Below are 17,925 nucleotides of genomic sequence, written 5' to 3' on the forward strand. Positions count from 1 at the left end.
TGCTTGCTTCCTTGTCCTTGCTTAAGGGGCCTGCCCATTATATCATAAATAATCAGGAGGCTGGCCAAAAAATGCCTCAGTTTTTTTAGGAACAATGCCTCAGTTAGATGTGCTATTTTTGTCTTAAAAAAGGTTAGATGTGCTATTTACCCCTAAAAAAGGATGTGATATCTTTGACAGATCATAGGAACTAGTAACATTCTAATTAATGTTTATAAAAAGTAAATATTCTAAATTTATCTAAAAAAGTTAAACATTCTAAATAAGATGAAAAAATGGCAAACATTCTAAATATAGAAGTACTTTTTTGCAAGACAAATATAAAAGTGATGGACTGAATTGGGAGAGGCTCATCCCCTATATATGCTTTATTCCGTCAGTTCACCTTGTAAAAAAACTTAGCATTTCTTATTGTACTGATTCAATTGATGTTCTATCTATTCCATTGACAATATCGGTGTTTCCCCCAAAAAGAAAAGGAATGATTGCTTGCTTGCTATGCCTTCAAATATAATGAACATCCGGTATATATGCAAGTAGCGGCCTTGTTCATCATGTAAGTGCCTAATTTGTGAAATATATAATTGCGTATTTGAGTCAGGTCTACATTATCTCTGTAGATAACTTGGATCTCTCTAGAAGTGCCAACTAGAAAATAAAATTGACATTATGAGAGAAAAAGTGTACTTATTATTTTTAATTATAAAATATGATTAATTAAGGCGGATTCCTTCGAATATTCCAAATACTTTGATGGTGCTTTTTTTGTTAGTCCAACAGTCTCAACTCAATCGATAGGTCGGTCGGTTCCTAACTTGAGGGTCATTCGACCCGTTTTTGGTTTTGGGCCTTGTGACGCCATGCCTCGATAGATCTTAAAATATGACATTCTCCACCGTCACAAAGAGGTCACCCACTATATTTAGTGAAAGATAGTGAGCAAGTGTCAACTCAACTGAATTAGTTCTCTTGTCATCACATGAATTTGCAACCAATAGACATGGCATGCATCTTTTGAAGCATGCATGATAAAACGAAATTTCATAGAATTTCTTCTTTCAAGAGTTAATTTTTTTTCATTTAGTTCCTCTAGTTGTTTCATTGTCTGTGCATGATATAAAACAATCCATTTCTTATATGTGTGAAATACTTTATATTAGTAATAATACTGAAAAAATGCATCTCTTCTAGTGGTAACTATACTAAAAAATGCATGTAGTACATATCAGGCTTCGTATAACAATCGAAGTATTGACACCATGGTAGGTCATAAGCAATTTATATCCAAGACTACACGGATGGGTACCTTGGATCTCAGCCGATGGAAAACTTACTGCATACTGCAAACCCTGCGCTTCGGGCACAACAAATTGTGTCCACAACAGTTAAGGATACCAGTATCACGTAACCACAAATACATGTTCTACATAGTAGTTTTCCGTCATATGGTGTTCTAACCTTTAGTTTTAAGTTTCTAAATATGTTCACAGATATTTTTAATGATCTATAGTAAGTCAGCTAGCCCATGTAGTTGCACGGGTTGATAATTAGTGTCATTCTAAGACTAAATAGCACCACAGTACCTACTGTAATGGATGTAGTGAACTATGCAGGGTTTTTTGGGTTGATGTGACTACTACCTCATACACCGATGGGGTAAACATGCCACAAGAGATTTTGGTATAGACAACGGAGTATTGAGTGCATGCCTTTTGCACATATAATTTCAAGTAAATAAAATATAATACACAGTGGTAGGTTCAAGCAAAATGAAAAACCACTCTGCACAATAAGATTACAAACCCCTTTATTATAGTATAATAGTACATCTCTCTTCAGGGCACATATGAACCTTGAAATAAACATAAATCTACTTGTCTAAAAGCTAGATACAAAGGTGACATAATGGATATATTTCTCAAAGAATCAACCTTCTCGCATGCTTGCCATGGTAAACTACATGTAAAAGATGATTTAACTTGACATAGAGTCTATCACAGATTTGATGTCATTAGCGATATTCTTGGCATCTGCTGCAATACCGGCTAATCCTCTCCTCGCTAACCCAGCATGGTAGAGCCCATTTTCACCTTTCCAATGATTCGGATATTTTTGGATGGGCAGTCCGTTGCCATTTAACATGATCTCACCATTCTGGATCAAAAAAGCATAGAGCTTGTTAGGAGATTTAATAATGGTTACACCAAGAAAACAAACTCAGACATTTTCAAACACAAGCTATATTACCTTGAGCCATATATTTGCCATGCTTTTGTATCCAGTTGCAAACACAATCGCATCAAATGAGATTCTTTTACTGCATTGAAATTTAACTATGTTGCCCTTGATCTTACTAATGCTCCCCTGAACCTATAGGAGATAAAAATACACTGATAACTTGGCATATCAAATCAACATATGTTATAAATTTATGTCATGTCAAGGATATACTTACTTTGATGATGCCTTTTTTGATCAATCCAACAGTCCCAACATCAATCACTGCAGATCGGCCTGTTTCTGATTTGAGGGTCATTGGACCCATTTTTGGCCTTGTGATGCCATGTCGTGACAGGTCTCCAAATATTAAATACGCTGCCATCACAAGGAGTTTATCCACTAGATTCAATGGAAGATGGTGAGCAAGTGTCATCCCCAAAGGAATTAATTCCTTTGTCATTACATGAATCTGCAACCACAAAACATGTCACACCTCTTTTGAAGTATGCATGATAAATAAAATTTCATAGAATTTCTTCTTTCAAGAATTAAAACTTTGTCATTTGGTTCCTCTAGTTTTTTAGTTGTTTGTGTGTGATATAAACTGTCCATCTCTTTTTCTATGTGAAATACTTCCTATTAGTAATAACACTGAAAAATTGCATCTCTTCTATTAGTAACTATACTAAGAATTTGCGTTCATGTACCCAATGAAAATATATAGTGCGTGTACATACCGGGCTTCGTATAACAATCGATGTATTGGCACCATGGGTCGCAAGGTCATAAGCAATTTCCATCCCGGAGTTGCCAGATCCAACGACCAATACATTCTTGCCAGAGTAGCTCTTGCCTGACTTGTAGCTTGAGGAGTGGATGACATCACCTGGAAAGTTTTCTAGTCCAGGGATCATTGGAATATTCTCTGCACTATTCTCACCACTTGCCACAACAAGAAACTTTGCCGTGAACTTGACTATGGTGCACTTTGACATGTCCGTTGCCACAATGGACCAACATTTTTCATCATTGTCATATGTGGATGACTCCACGCTGGTGAGATACTTTGGTTGAATGTTGAAACGCTCAACATAGTCATCCAAGTACTTCACAAACAAGGTTTTTGGTATGTATGTTGGTGCATCTACAGGGTATGACATGTGTGGCAACTCACAGAACTCCTTTGCGAGATGCAGCTTGAGGCGATCATATGCACGGTTGCGCCAAAGTGACGCGCTACAGCTCTCGCGCTCGACGATGGCATAAGGAATCGAGAATTGACCAAGGCATGCTGCCGTTGCAAGGCCTGCTGGCCCAGCACCAACAATCAACACTGGAACACTCTCCATTTCAAGGGGAAGAGTTGACGAAGTTGTGGGATAAGTCCGGTGGTAGGCTGCAGTGTTTGTGTGTTTGCTCGATGAACTTTGGATGACAGGCTCGCGTATGGGGGCATATATATGTTGGTATCTTTCATGGGCCAATCTGTTTTTTGGATTGACGGGTGAAAAGGGTAAATATTTATTGAGGTCTAATCCTGGTGCGTACGAGTATTTCCATCTAAAAAGGGAACCGTTGTTGGTGTGAAAACATGTACTGATACAAAATAGGCAGGAAACACACTCTTGATCGATTGTTGTTATTGGAAACTTATCGGCCATCTTTTTATGTGTAGATTAAAGATTCTTCGTGTTTCTTTCCTTTCGCATCGTCACCAATGACAATTACTACTCTAATATTCAAGTGTTTCTTCCTCTTTCTATACGATATAGGATAAGGATAAGTCTAATTTCCAAACACACATTTATAGGCAAAGTCCTATTTCAATTTCTCAGGTTAACATAATGTGGATGACATGGAAACAATAACATCTCAGAAGGATTTGGTACCAACCATGTTAACTGGTTTTGCTGGCTAGTTTTGCCTCCGGTTCAGTTGTATGACGGCCAGTTTTGCCTCCGGTTCAGTTGACGACCATTGCCACGATATCTTTGGTGTCAACACAACGAGCCATTCAATGTTGTGAACAAACAAAAAGTGGAACTTTAGTTCAAATATTTGAAACCAATTTTTTTAATATAAATTCGTTTCTATACTGAACACTCGTTTAATGTGAGGCCATATTTCAACTTTGGTACATGTATATTGTCCTACGCCTGAACAACAAATTGAGCACTCATTGTATTTTAACTCTACACACCAAAGTGTGAATCCTCATAAACCCCCACATATTTTGTTAAAAAGATACTAAACCACTTTACTGAAAATCAAAATTGTCAATCCTGTCCCGATGCGGTTTTGCAAACTTGTCTGGTTCCAAACTGACTGACACAGGCCAATCACAATTGTACGCGACTTCCATGCAAAACTGAACTGGAGAAGTGGAGCACGTACAGTTCATCCAATTTTGATTTGACTAACTGGATAATCGACTACCTTCTGTGACCTACACTTAGCATGACACAAACTACAGAGTGGAGCTATCAAACATATGATTACACTCAATTTACGACCATCGAGTTCAAATGATTTCAACATCTACCAGACAACCACTCTGCCTCGCTGCCTCCTGGTGATGGATCTTGTAAAGACTTGTCGTGCTGATGGATGTTGTAAAAGACTTGTCTGGTTGGTGGGTGGATTCAGGCCTTCCTCACATGAAGTTGCGTGTGGTTCAGACAAGTTGCTTCTTTTCTTCTCTCCAAGATGGTCACTTCCCTTGGATCATCTTTGCCTACGCAGGAACTCCCGCATTTCTTGGTGGAACTCCGCGTTCACTATCAATCACATCTCCTTCGCGTCCTCCCACAGCAAGTACCTGTTATCCCTGGCATGGTCACAGCATTGCTCAGACATGGCCTGCACAAGTAAGCGTGTCAGCAATCAAGGCACCGGAACAGAGCAACCAGGAGCGCGCGAGGCCAAGGATTCGACTCATGGGCCGGCAGCTTGGCCCACTCGCGACCGGCATCTTCCCCGGTGGCTTGCAGGCCAGAACTGGGCCCGTTAAGGGTGTACGCGAGGATATATCTGTTGGCGTGTGTTGCGTGTGGATCTGGGAAGGAACTGGTGGCTTCGGCCAGAACCTCATGTGTGTGTGTGTGTGAGCTTGTATCCGCCTCCCATGGCGAATTCCTCCCCAATTCGAAACATATAAGTTGGTAGCTTACAAAGCGGCACCCAGATGTAAGTATAGTGGTAATCAGACTACCAGAGTACATGTTTTCAAATGTGTCCAAGCACCATCCATCCGCAAGGAGCTGGCAGGGTTTGGTGGGTGAAGGGTTTATACCTTGCTCGGAAAATCCTCATATACATGTGACAGGACCATCTCGACCTTGTTACGGTCATTCTCCCATAGCCTAATCTGCACCGGAGAATTGGTAGTCTTCAGTTTTATATCCGTTGAACAGATGATGTCTGGTATATGAGGGATGGGTTGCTGTGCTTACCTGATCTGTAACATTCTCTAGGACTAGTGGTATTTTGTCGATGACACAAGGGTGGGCATTTTGCTGAAGGAATGAAATTATCTGAAGAAGAAAAAGAATAAAGCATAACTGCATGTATCTATGTAACAATGAATCATGTAGAAATGTGTGATTAAGATGATTACCTGTTCAGCAGTGATCCCGTTATCAAATGCACCATACAGACTTTCTTTTGTAATAGCTTCCACAATAAGGTTTGGGAGTTCATACTCTACCCTACAAGACCATATTTGTTGAAGCGCATTCAGCAAAGATTGAAACTCAGAGCACGAGGGGTATGAAGGACTCACATAATACAGCTACCATATGCAACTGTGAACAATCTTTTCGATTGTGGATGGTTAAGACAATAACTAGATCCACAAGCAGAGTCGGGTTCAACATTTTTTAGGGGCTTTGCATCTTGGACGTCCATACATAGTTAGGTTAATAAGCTAACAAGCAAATAATCAATCCAATTTTGCTGCATTTTGTATTCCTAGATTTAGTGCTTGACTCCGGTAGGAAATTGGGCATTGCTTAGCTTATTCAGGGCATCGCACAAAGAAGATCGGCAGCCCTAGTTGCTGCCTAGAACAAAAGCGAACCAATGCTGTCATGATCATGAATCCAAATAATTGAAGTAGCATAGAAAAAATGCCACTCGACACAGTTCTGCCAGATTTGGTAAAACAATCTGGAAGCGGTATAGAGTAGCTAAAGTGCTCGCGCGCACACACACACAGAGGACGGAGGAGGGGAGGGAGACGTCTGGGCTGCGTGGTAAGGCCAACTCCAACGCGCGACCCCAGATGGATGCCCGCTTTGTCCGGATTTCATCCGTTTGGGGGTGACAATGGGCCGTGTCCACCCGGATTTCTGGATGCGCCGGCCGTGCGCCCAACGCAAGGCCGCATTTCGGCCACATCCCGTCCGCATGCATTTTTCGCAAACACATCTTTTAATTTTTCATCATTGATTTTTGATACATGGAAGCACATCACCAAATCTTAACTAGAATAGCAAGACCAAAGAAAACAAGAACCACAAGAAGACATTTTAGAAGATATCCAACTTCTATAATTGCACCCGTAAGTTGGATTAGTGCCTTCTCGATGCATTCATTGTTGATCTGCGGAGGCTCGATCTTGCGTGCTTCTTTCTTCTTCGAGTATAAAGAAGTAGACGTTGCTTCCTCGCATCTAGTCTCATGTCTAGCCGCTATTCTAGCAACAAGTGCACTTGTCTCATCTCTAGCCTCTATTCTAGCTACAAGTGCACGAACATCTACTAAATTACGCTCTATCAATATATCGATGTACTCTTCTTTCCAATACCAAAAGTTGCATCCATTCTACAAAATAAAAATTTAAGTTAGCACAACTAGTCAAATCCAAGAGCACAACCGAAACTAAGTAGCACATACCCCATTGGTTGAGCACTTGATGAACACCCATCCGGGATGTTCCGGCGTTGTAGACACGCGACGCAAGACCTTCTCTGGGCAGTCATCGCACTTAATGAGTGGCAATGGTTCGCCGACGAGCTTTTGGGCCAGCAACGAGCCTGGCCGATGGCCGTTCGTGTATCTGCCGGCGAACCGCCGAAGGTGTAGATCCGAGCGGCCAGAGGAGGAATCAGTACCTGCACGTGGCCTTTCCGGGGCCTTCCGGCCCGGTGCCCGGCCAGTCCATGCCACGGCATGGCCTCCTGCAGCCGGGCGAGCTCAAGTCCGGCCGGATCCGCTCCAAATCTGACCGCCGGGAGTGCAAATCTGGTGGCCCGGGTTGGGTAGCTCGGGGCATCGAGGGAACGGGGGCTGCGACTAGGGTTGGGGCGAGCACGCGACCGAGCTGCACAGAGGCAATGTCGGGGGCGGTGGCGAGGGACGAGAGTGGAGGGGTGCGGCTGGAAGGGGTTCGGTGGGGATAAGAAAAGAGGGGTCTGTCTCCCCAACGGGCGGGCCAGGGGAGGACATGGGCAGGCGCCACGCGCCGTCCGCGCGTGTCCATTCGGCCGCAAATTTGGCCCAAACTTGAGTCGGAAATGGGTCGAAAGCGGACAGAAAACGGACGACAGTCCGTTTGCGGCCGCGCATTGGGAGGCCTGATCCGTCCGTTTACCCCCAAACTGACGCGAGCGGACAAGATGGGGTTGCGCGTTGGAGTTGGCCTTAAAACCCTAGAGGAGGTGGAGGATAGCGGATTGGCTGGTTTTGTTTATGTTGACTTGTGGAGGCCTCGCTTCTCATTGCTGGGCCTGCTTGCTTCCTTCTCCTTGCTTAAGGGGCCTGCCCATTATATCATAAATAATGAGGAGGCTGGCCAAAAAATGCCTCAGTTTTTTTAGGAACAATGCCTCAGTTAGATGTGCTATTTTTGTCTAAAAAAAGGTTAGATGTGCTATTTACCCCTAAAAAAGGATGTGATATATTTGACAGATCATAGGAACTAGTAACATTCTAATTAATGTTTATAAAAAGTAAATATTCTAAATTTATCTAAAAAAGTTAAACATTCTAAATAAGATGAAAAAATGGCAAACATTCTAAATATAGAAGTACTTTTTTGCAAGACAAATATAAAAGTGATGGACTGAATTGGGAGAGGCTCATCCCCTATATATGCTTTATTCCGTCAGTTCACCTTGTAAAAAAACTTAGCATTTCTTATTGTACTGATTCAATTGATGTTCTATCTATTCCATTGACAATATCGGTGTTTCCCCCAAAAAGAAAAGGAATGATTGCTTGCTTGCTATGCCTTCAAATATAATGAACATCCGGTATATATGCAAGTAGCGGCCTTGTTCATCATGTAAGTGCCTAATTTGTGAAATATATAATTGCGTATTTGAGTCAGGTCTACATTATCTCTGTAGATAACTTGGATCTCTCTAGAAGTGCCAACTAGAAAATAAAATTGACATTATGAGAGAAAAAGTGTACCTATTATTTTTAATTATAAAATATGATTAATTAAGGCGGATTCCTTCGAATATTCCAAATACTTTGATGGTGCTTTTTTTGTTAGTCCAACAGTCTCAACTCAATCGATAGGTCGGTCGGTTCCTAACTTGAGGGTCATTCGACCCGTTTTTGGTTTTGGGCCTTGTGACGCCATGCCTCGATAGATCTTAAAATATGACATTCTCCACCGTCACAAAGAGGTCACCCACTATATTTAGTGAAAGATAGTGAGCAAGTGTCAACCCAACTGAATTAGTTCTCTTGTCATCACATGAATTTGCAACCAATAGACATGGCATGCATCTTTTGAAGCATGCATGATAAAACGAAATTTCATAGAATTTCTTCTTTCAAGAGTTAATTTTTTTTCATTTAGTTCCTCTAGTTGTTTCATTGTCTGTGCATGATATAAAACAATCCATTTCTTATATGTGTGAAATACTTTATATTAGTAATAATACTGAAAAAATGCATCTCTTCTAGTGGTAACTATACTAAAAAATTGTGTTCATGTACCCAATGAAATTATACAGTGCATGTAGTACATATCAGGCTTCGTATAACAATCGAAGTATTGACACCATGGTAGGTCATAAGCAATTTATATCCAAGACTACACGGATGGGTACCTTGGATCTCAGCCGATGGAAAACTTACTGCATACTGCAAACCCTGCGCTTCGGGCACAACAAATTGTGTCCACAACAGTTAAGGATACCAGTATCACGTAACCACAAATACATGTTCTACATAGTAGTTTTCCGTCATATGGTGTTCTAACCTTTAGTTTTAAGTTTCTAAATATGTTCACAGATATTTTTAATGATCTATAGTAAGTCAGCTAGCCCATGTAGTTGCACGGGTTGATAATTAGTGTCATTCTAAGACTAAATAGCACCACAGTACCTACTGTAATGGATGTAGTGAACTATGCAGGGTTTTTTGGGTTGATGTGACTACTACCTCATACACCGATGGGGTAAACATGCCACAAGAGATTTTGGTATAGACAACGGAGTATTGAGTGCATGCCTTTTGCACATATAATTTCAAGTAAATAAAATATAAAACACAGTGGTAGGTTCAAGCAAAATGAAAAAGCTCTCTGCACAATAAGATTACAAACCCCTTTATTATAGTATAATAGTACATCTCTCTTCAGGGCACATATGAACCTTGAAATAAACATAAATCTACTTGTCTAAAAGCTAGATACAAAGGTGACATAATGGATATATTTCTCAAAGAATCAACCTTCTCGCATGCTTGCCATGGTAAACTACATGTAAAAGATGATTTAACTTGACATAGAGTCTATCACAGATTTGATGTCATTAGCGATATTCTTGGCATCTGCTGCAATACCGGCTAATCCTCTCCTCGCTAACCCAGCACAGTAGAGCCCATTTTCACCTTTCCAATGATTCGGATATTTTTGGATGGGCAGTCCGTTGCCATTTAACATGCTCTCACCATTCTGGATCAAAAAAGCATAGAGCTTGTTAGGAGATTTAATAATGGTTACACCAAGAAAACGAACTCAGACATTTTCAAACACAAGCTATATTACCTTGAGCCATATATTTGCCGTGCTTTTGTATCCAGTTGCAAACACAATCGCATCAAATGAGATTCTTTTACTGCATTGAAGTTTAACTATGTTGCCCTTGATCTTACTAATGCTCCCCTGAACCTATAGGAGATAAAAATACACTGATAACTTGGCATATCAAATCAACATATGTTATAAATTTATGTCATGTCAAGGATATACTTACTTTGATGATGCCTTTTTTGATCAATCCAACAGTCCCAACATCAATCACTGCAGATCGGCCTGTTTCTGATTTGAGGGTCATTGGACCCATTTTTGGCCTTGTGATGCCATGTCGTGACAGGTCTCCAAATATTAAATACGCTGCCATCACAAGGAGTTTATCCACTAGATTCAATGGAAGATGGTGAGCAAGTGTCATCCCCAAACGAATTAATTCCTTTGTCATTACATGAATCTGCAACCACAAAACATGTCACACCTCTTTTGAAGTATGCATGATAAATAAAATTTCATAGAATTTCTTCTTTCAAGAATTAAAACTTTGTCATCCGGTTCCTCTAGTTTTTTAGTTGTTTGTGTGTGATATAAACTGTCCATCTCTTTTTCTATGTGAAATACTTCCTATTAGTAATAACACTGAAAAATTGCATCTCTTCTATTAGTAACTATACTAAGAATTTGCGTTCATGTACCCAATGAAAATATATAGTGCGTGTACATACCGGGCTTCGTATAACAATCGATGTATTGGCACCATGGGTCGCAAGGTCATAAGCAATTTCCATCCCGGAGTTGCCAGATCCAACGACCAATACATTCTTCCCAGAGTAGCTCTTGCCTGACTTGTAGCTTGAGGAGTGGATGACATCACCTGGAAAGTTTTCTAGTCCAGGGATCATTGGAATATTCTCTGCACTATTCTCACCACTTTCCACAACAAGAAACTTTGTGGTGAACTTGACTGTGGTGCACTTTGACATGTCCGTTGCCACAATGGACCAACATTTTTCATCATTGTCATATGTGGATGACTCCACGCTAGTGAGATACTTTGGTTGAATGTTGAAACGCTCAACATAGTCATCCAAGTACTTCACAAACAAGGTTCTTGGTATGTATGTTGGTGCATCTACAGGGTATGACATGTGTGGCAACTCACAGAACTCCTTTGCGAGATGCAGCTTGAGGCGATCATATGCACGGTTGCGCCAAAGTGACGCGTTACAGCTCTCGCGCTCGACGATGGCATAAGGAATCGAGAATTGACCAAGGCATGCTGCCGTTGCAAGGCCTGCTGGCCCAGCACCAACAATCAACACTGGAACACTCTCCATTTCAAGGGGAAGAGTTGACGAAGTTGTGGGATAAGTCCGGTGGTAGGCTGCAGTGTTTGTGTGTTTGCTCGATGAACTTTGGATGACAGGCTCGCGTATGGGGGCATATATATGTTGGTATCTTTCATGGGCCAATCTGTTTTTTGGGTTGAGGGGTGAAAAGGGTAAATATTTATTGAGGTCTAATCCTGGTGCGTACGAGTATTTCCATCTAAAAATGGAACCGTTGTTGGTGTGAAAACATGTACTGATACAAAATAGGCAGGAAACACACTCTTGATCGATTGCTGTTATTGGAAACTTATCGGCCATCTTTTTATGTGTAGATTAAAGATTCTTCGTGTTTCTTTCCTTTCGCATCGTCACAAATGACAATTACTACTCTAATATTCAAGTGTTTCTTCCTCTTTCTATACGATATAGGATAAGGATAAGTCTAATTTCCAAACACACATTTATAGGCAAAGTCCTATTTCAATTTCTCAGGTTAACATAATGTGGATGACATGGAAACAATATCATCTCAGAAGGATTTGGTACCAACCATGTTAACTGGTTTTGCCGGCTAGTTTTGCCTCCGGTTCAGTTGTATGACGGCCAGTTTTGCCTCCGGTTCAGTTGACGACCATTGCCACGATATCTTTGGTGTCAACACAACGAGCCATTCAATGTTGTGAACAAACAAAAAGTGGAACTTTAGTTCAAGTATTTGAAACCATTTTTTTTAATATAAATTTGTTTCTATGCTGAACACTCGTTTAATGTGAGGCCATATTTCAACTTTGGTACATGTATATTGTCCTACGCCTGAACAACAAATTAAGCACTCATTGTATTTTAACTCTACACACCAGAGTGTGAATCCTCATAAACCCCCACGTATTTTGTTAAAAAGATACTAAACCACTTTACTGAAAATCAAAATTGTCAATCCTGTCCCGATGCGGTTTTCTAAACTTGTCTGGTTCCAAACTGACTGACACAGGCCAATCACAATTGTACGCGACTTCGATGCAAAACTGAACTGGAGAAGTGGAGCACGTACAGTTCATCCAATTTTGATTTGACTAACTGGATAATCGACTACCTTCTGTGACCTACACTTAGCATGACACAAACTGCAGACTGGACCTATCAAACATATGATTACACTCCATTTACGACCATCGAGTTCAAATGATTTCAACATCTACCAGACAACCACTCTGCCTCGCTGCCTCCTGGTGATGGATCTTGTAAAGACTTGTCGTGCTGATGGATGTTGTAAAAGACTTGTCTGGTTGGTGGGTGGATTCAGGCCTTCCTCACATGAAGTTGCGTGTGGTTCAGACAAGTTGCTTCTTTTCTTCTCTCCAAGATGGTCACTTCCCTTGGATCATCTTTGCCTGCGTAGGAACTCCCGCATTTCTTGGTGGAACTCCGCGTTCACTATCAATCACATCTTCTTCGCGTCCTCCCACAGCAAGTACCTGTTATCCCTGGCATGGTCACAGCATTGCTCAAACATGTCCTGCACAAGTAAGCGTGTCAGCAATCAAGGCACCGGAACAGAGCAACCAGGAGCGCGCGAGGCCAAGGATTCGACTCGTGGGCCGGCAGCTTGGCCCACTCGCGACCGGCATCTTCCCCGGTGGCTTGCAGGCCAGAACTGGGCCCGTTAAGGGTGTACGCGAGGATATATCTGTTGGCGTGTGTTGCGTGTGGATCTGGGAAGGAACTGGTGGCTTCGGCCAGAACCTCATGTGTGTGTGTGTGTGAGCTTGTATCCGCCTCCCATGGCGAATTCCTCCCCAATTCGAAACATATAAGTTGGTAGCTTACAAAGCGGCACCCAGATGTAAGTATAGTGGTAATCAGACTACTAGAGTACATGTTTTCAAATGTGTCCAAGCACCATCCATCCGCAAGGAGCTGGCAGGGTTTGGTGGGTGAAGGGTTTATACCTTGCTCGGAAAATCCTCGTATACATGTGACAGGACCATCTCGACCTTGTTACGGTCATTCTCCCACAGCCTAATCTGCACCGGAGAATTGGTAGTCTTCAGTTTTATATCCGTTGAACAGATGATGTCTGGTATATGAGGGATGGGTTGCTGTGCGTACCTGATCTGTAACATTCTCTAGGACTAGTGGTATTTTGTCGATGACACAAGGGTGGGCATTTTGCTGAAGGAATGAAATTATCTGAAGAAGAAAAAGAATAAAGCATAACTGCATGTATCTATGTAACAATGAATCATGTAGAAATGTGTGATTAAGATGATTACCTGTTCAGCAGTGATCCCGTTATCAAATGCACCATACAGACTTTCTTTTGTAATAGCTTCCACAATAAGGTTTGGGAGTTCATACTCTACCCTACAAGACCATATTTGTTGAAGCGCATTCAGCAAAGATTGAAACTCAGAGCACGAGGGGTATGAAGGACTCACATAATACAGCTACCATATGCAGCTGTGAACAATCTTTTCGATTGTGGATGGTTAAGACAATAACTAGATCCACAAGCAGAGTCGGGTTCAACATTTTTGAGGGGCTTTGCATCTTGGACGTCCATACATAGTTAGGTTAATAAGCTAACAAGCAAATAAGCAATCCAATTTTGCTGCATTTTGTATTCCTAGATTTAGTGCTTGACTCCGGTAGGAAATTGGGCATTGCTTAGCTTATTCAGGGCATCGCACAAAGAAGATCGGCAGCCCTAGTTGCTGCCTAGAACAAAAGCAAACCAATGCTGTCATGATCATGCATCCAAATAACTGAAGTAGCATAGAAAAAATGCCACTCGACACAGTTCTGCCAGATTTGGTAAAACAATCTGGAAGCGGTATAGAGTAGCTAAAGTGCTCGCGCGCACACACACACAGAGGACGGAGGAGGGGAGGGAGACGACTGGGCTCGTGCTAAGGCCAACTCCAACGCGCGACCCCAGATGGATGTCCGCTTTGTCCGGATTTCATCCGTTTGGGGGTGACAATGGGCCGTGTCCACCCGAATTTCTGGATGCGCCGGCCGTGCGCCCAACGCAAGGCCGCATTTCGGCCACATCCCGTCCGCATGCATTTTTTCGCAAACACATCTTTTAATTTTTCATCATTGATGTTTGACACATGGAAGCACATCACCAAATCTTAACTAGAATAGCAAGACCAAAGAAAACAGGAACCACAAGAAGACATTTTAGAAGATATCCAACTTCTATAATTGCACCCGTAAGTTGGATTAGTGCCTTCTCGATGCATTCGTTGTTGATCTGCGGAGGCTCGATCTTGCGTGCTTCTTTCTTCTTCGAGTATAAAGAAGTAGACGTTGTCGCATCTAGTCTCATGTCTAGCCGCTATTCTAGCAACAAGTGCACTTGTCTCATCTCTAGCCTCTATTCTAGCTACAAGTGCACGAACATCTACTAAATTACGCTCTATCAATATATCGATGTACTCTTCTTTCCAATACCAAAAGTTGCATCCATTCTACAAAATAAAAATTTAAGTTAGCACAACTAGTCAAATCCAAGAGCACAACCGAAACTAAGTAGCACATACCCCATTGGTTGAGCACTTGATGAACACCCATCCGGGATGGTCCGGCGTTGTAGACACGCGACGCAAGACCTTCTCTGGGCAGTCATCGCACTTAATGAGTGGCAATGGTTCGCCGACGAGCTTTCGGGCCAGCAACGAGCCTGGCCGATGGCCGTTCGTGTATCTGCCGGCGAACCGCCGAAGGTGTAGATCCGAGCGGCCAGAGGAGGAATCAGTACCTGCACGTGGCCTTTCCGGGGCCTTCCGGCCCGGTGCCCGGCCAGTCCATGCGACGGCGTGGCCTCCTGCAGCCGGGCGAGCTCAAGTCCGGCCTGATCCGCTCCAAATCCGACCGCCGGGAGTGCAAATCAGGTGGCCCTGGTTGGGTAGCTCGGGGCATCAAGGGAACGGGGGCTGCGACTAGGGTTGGGGCGAGCACGCGACCGAGCTGCACAGAGGCAATGTCGGGGGCGGTGGCGAGGGACGAGAGTGGAGGGGTGCGGCTGGAAGGGGTTCGGTGGGGATAAGAAAAGAGGGGTCTGTCTCCCCAACGGGCGGGCCAGGGGAGGACATGGGCAGGCGCCACGCGCCGTCCGCGCGTGTCCATTCGGCCGCAAATTTGGCCCAAACTTGAGTCGGAAATGGGTCGAAAGCGGATAGAAAACGGACGACAGTCCGTTTGCGGCCGCGCATTGGGAGGCCTGATCCGTTCGTTTACCCCCAAACTGACGCGAGCGGACAAGATGGGGTTGCGCGTTGGAGTTGGCCTTAAAACCCTAGAGGAGGTGGAGGATAGCGTATTGGCTGGTTTTGTTTATGTTGACTTGTGGAGGCCTCGCTTCTCATTGCTGGGCCTGCTTGCTTCCTTCTCCTTGCTTAAGGGGCCGGTCCATTATATCATAAATAATAAGGAGGCTGGCCAAAAAATGCCTCAGTTTTTTTAGGAACAATGCCTCAGTTAGATGTGCTATTTTTGTCTAAAAAAAGGTTAGATGTGCTATTTACCCCTAAAAAAGGATGTGATATATTTGACAGATCATAGGAACTAGTAACATTCTAATTAACGTTTATAAAAAGTAAATATTCTAAATTTATCTAAAAAAGTTAAACATTCTAAATAAGATGAAAAAATGGCAAACATTCTAAATATAGAAGTACTTTTTTGCAAGACAAATATAAAAAGTATACTTATCTCAAATAAAATAAGAACTACGGAGTTGTATGTATTCTAAAAAAATCAGAACTAGTATATATAGTCGCTAAAATAATCTACTAGTACCTAGTATATACTACTATTTGGCAGCGGGTAACCTCAGAGGGAAAATAACGGCAGCTGGTCTTATGTTTTTTTTCAGTTCCAAAACACTGAGATAGAAGGTGAGAAGACAATGGCAGAAAACGGAATCTACCATGGCTAATTGTAGTTCTTTGTTAGTGCATTAACATTTATTTTTGAAATTGGTTATTTGTTCCATCTTGACGGCTCACAGTAACGTGAATTAAGCACTACATGGCAACGAATTTTTGATGTTTGTATCACCTCGTAGTTTGAACTTCAGCCTTTACCTATTATAGATATGTTAGCCTTGCGTTTCTTCTTTGCTGTGAACAGTAGGGAGTTCGTGTACATATATTAAATAATAATATAAAATATATAATTTTAAGAAATGTAGGAAAAGGGGAAATAAAATACAGAGGTACACTCCGCCAATCCACGAGTCTTATGATCATCTTTCAGTTACTAGCTATAGTACCTTTCTTCCATCAAAAAAAGTTATAGTAGCTTTCAGCCAATTCAATTTTGGCATCAGCAATCTTTTCCATCCGAGTATATTTAGTGTTGGAAGTCAGTAAAGTCCAACGAGTCAGTTGATAAAAGCGATGGACTGAATTGGGAGAGGCTCGTCCCCTATATATGCTTTATTCCGTCAGTTCGCCTTGTAAAAAAACTTAGCATTTCTTATTGTACTGATTCAATTGATGTTCTATCTATTCCATTGACAATATCGGTGTTTCCCCCAAAAAGAAAAGGAATGATTGCTTGCTTGCTATGCCTTCAAATATAATGAACATCCGGTATATATGCAAGTAGCGGCCTTGTTCATCATGTAAGTGCCTAATTTGTGAAATATATAATTGCGTATTTGAGTCAGGTCTACATTATCTCTGTAGATAACTTGGATCTCTCTAGAAGTGCCAACTAGAAAATAAAATTGACATTATGAGAGAAAAAGTGTACTTATTATTTTTAATTATAAAATATGATTAATTAAGGCGGATTCCTTCGAATATTCCAAATACTTTGATGGTGCTTTTTTTGTTAGTCCAACAGTCTCAACTCAATCGATAGGTCGGTCGGTTCCTAACTTGAGGGTCATTCGACCCGTTTTTGGTTTTGGGCCTTGTGACGCCATGCCTCGATGGATCTTAAAATATGACATTCTCCGCCGTCACAAAGAGGTCACCCACTATATTTAGTGAAAGATAGTGAGCAAGTGTCAACCACACTGAATAAATTCTCTTGTCATCACATGAATTTGCAACCAATAGACATGGCATGCATCTTTTGAAGCATGCATGATAAAACGAAATTTCATAGAATTTCTTCTTTCAAGAGTTATTTTTTTTCATTTAGTTCCTCTAGTTGTTTCATTGTCTGTGCATGATATAAAACAATCCATTTCTTATATGTGTGAAATACTTTATATTAGTAATAATACTGAAAAAATGCATCTCTTCTAGTGGTAACTATAAAAAATTGTGTTCATGTACCCAATGAAATTATACAGTGCATGTAGTACATATCAGGCTTCGTATAACAATCGAAGTATTGACACCATGGTAGGTCATAAGC

General features: G+C 41.7%; 2 protein-coding genes across 2 annotated transcripts; both read right to left on the bottom strand.

The window, feature by feature from the left end:
- Positions 1-1,974: 1,974 nt before the first annotated feature.
- Positions 1,975-3,569, bottom strand: LOC123050672 (probable indole-3-pyruvate monooxygenase YUCCA10). The gene is made up of 4 exons (XM_044473432.1): positions 2,958-3,569; positions 2,456-2,689; positions 2,248-2,370; positions 1,975-2,154 (listed from the first exon to the last, which is right to left on the bottom strand). Exons 1-4 carry the CDS (start codon positions 3,567-3,569, stop codon positions 1,975-1,977), a joined length of 1,149 nt encoding a protein of 382 aa, XP_044329367.1.
- A 6,386-nt stretch (positions 3,570-9,955) lies between these two features.
- Positions 9,956-11,550, bottom strand: LOC123050673 (probable indole-3-pyruvate monooxygenase YUCCA10). Its single transcript, XM_044473433.1, has 4 exons — positions 10,939-11,550; positions 10,437-10,670; positions 10,229-10,351; positions 9,956-10,135 (listed from the first exon to the last, which is right to left on the bottom strand). The coding sequence occupies exons 1-4, from the start codon at positions 11,548-11,550 to the stop codon at positions 9,956-9,958; spliced, it is 1,149 nt and encodes a 382-aa protein (XP_044329368.1).
- Positions 11,551-17,925: the final 6,375 nt, after the last annotated feature.

The sequence above is a fragment of the Triticum aestivum genome, chromosome 2D, assembly GCF_018294505.1.
Source record: "Triticum aestivum cultivar Chinese Spring chromosome 2D, IWGSC CS RefSeq v2.1, whole genome shotgun sequence".
Lineage (NCBI taxonomy): Eukaryota > Viridiplantae > Streptophyta > Magnoliopsida > Poales > Poaceae > Triticum > Triticum aestivum.

What these genes read in the sequence shown, in the direction of transcription:
- LOC123050673 (XM_044473433.1), bottom strand. Translation starts at nt 11,550, where the DNA reads ATGGAGAGTGTTCCAGTGTTGATTGTTGGTGCTGGGCCAGCAGGCCTT. An exon ending in CGATTGTTATACGAAGCCCG is followed by an intron (nt 10,671 to 10,938) that starts GTATGTACACGC and finishes TTGTGGTTGCAG; the next exon opens with ATTCATGTAATGACAAAGGA. An exon ending in TCAAAAAAGGCATCATCAAA is followed by an intron (nt 10,352 to 10,436) that starts GTAAGTATATCC and finishes TATCTCCTATAG; the next exon opens with GTTCAGGGGAGCATTAGTAA.
- LOC123050672 (XM_044473432.1), bottom strand. Translation starts at nt 3,569, where the DNA reads ATGGAGAGTGTTCCAGTGTTGATTGTTGGTGCTGGGCCAGCAGGCCTT. An exon ending in TCAAAAAAGGCATCATCAAA is followed by an intron (nt 2,371 to 2,455) that starts GTAAGTATATCC and finishes TATCTCCTATAG; the next exon opens with GTTCAGGGGAGCATTAGTAA. An exon ending in TGGCAAATATATGGCTCAAG is followed by an intron (nt 2,155 to 2,247) that starts GTAATATAGCTT and finishes TTTTTGATCCAG; the next exon opens with AATGGTGAGATCATGTTAAA.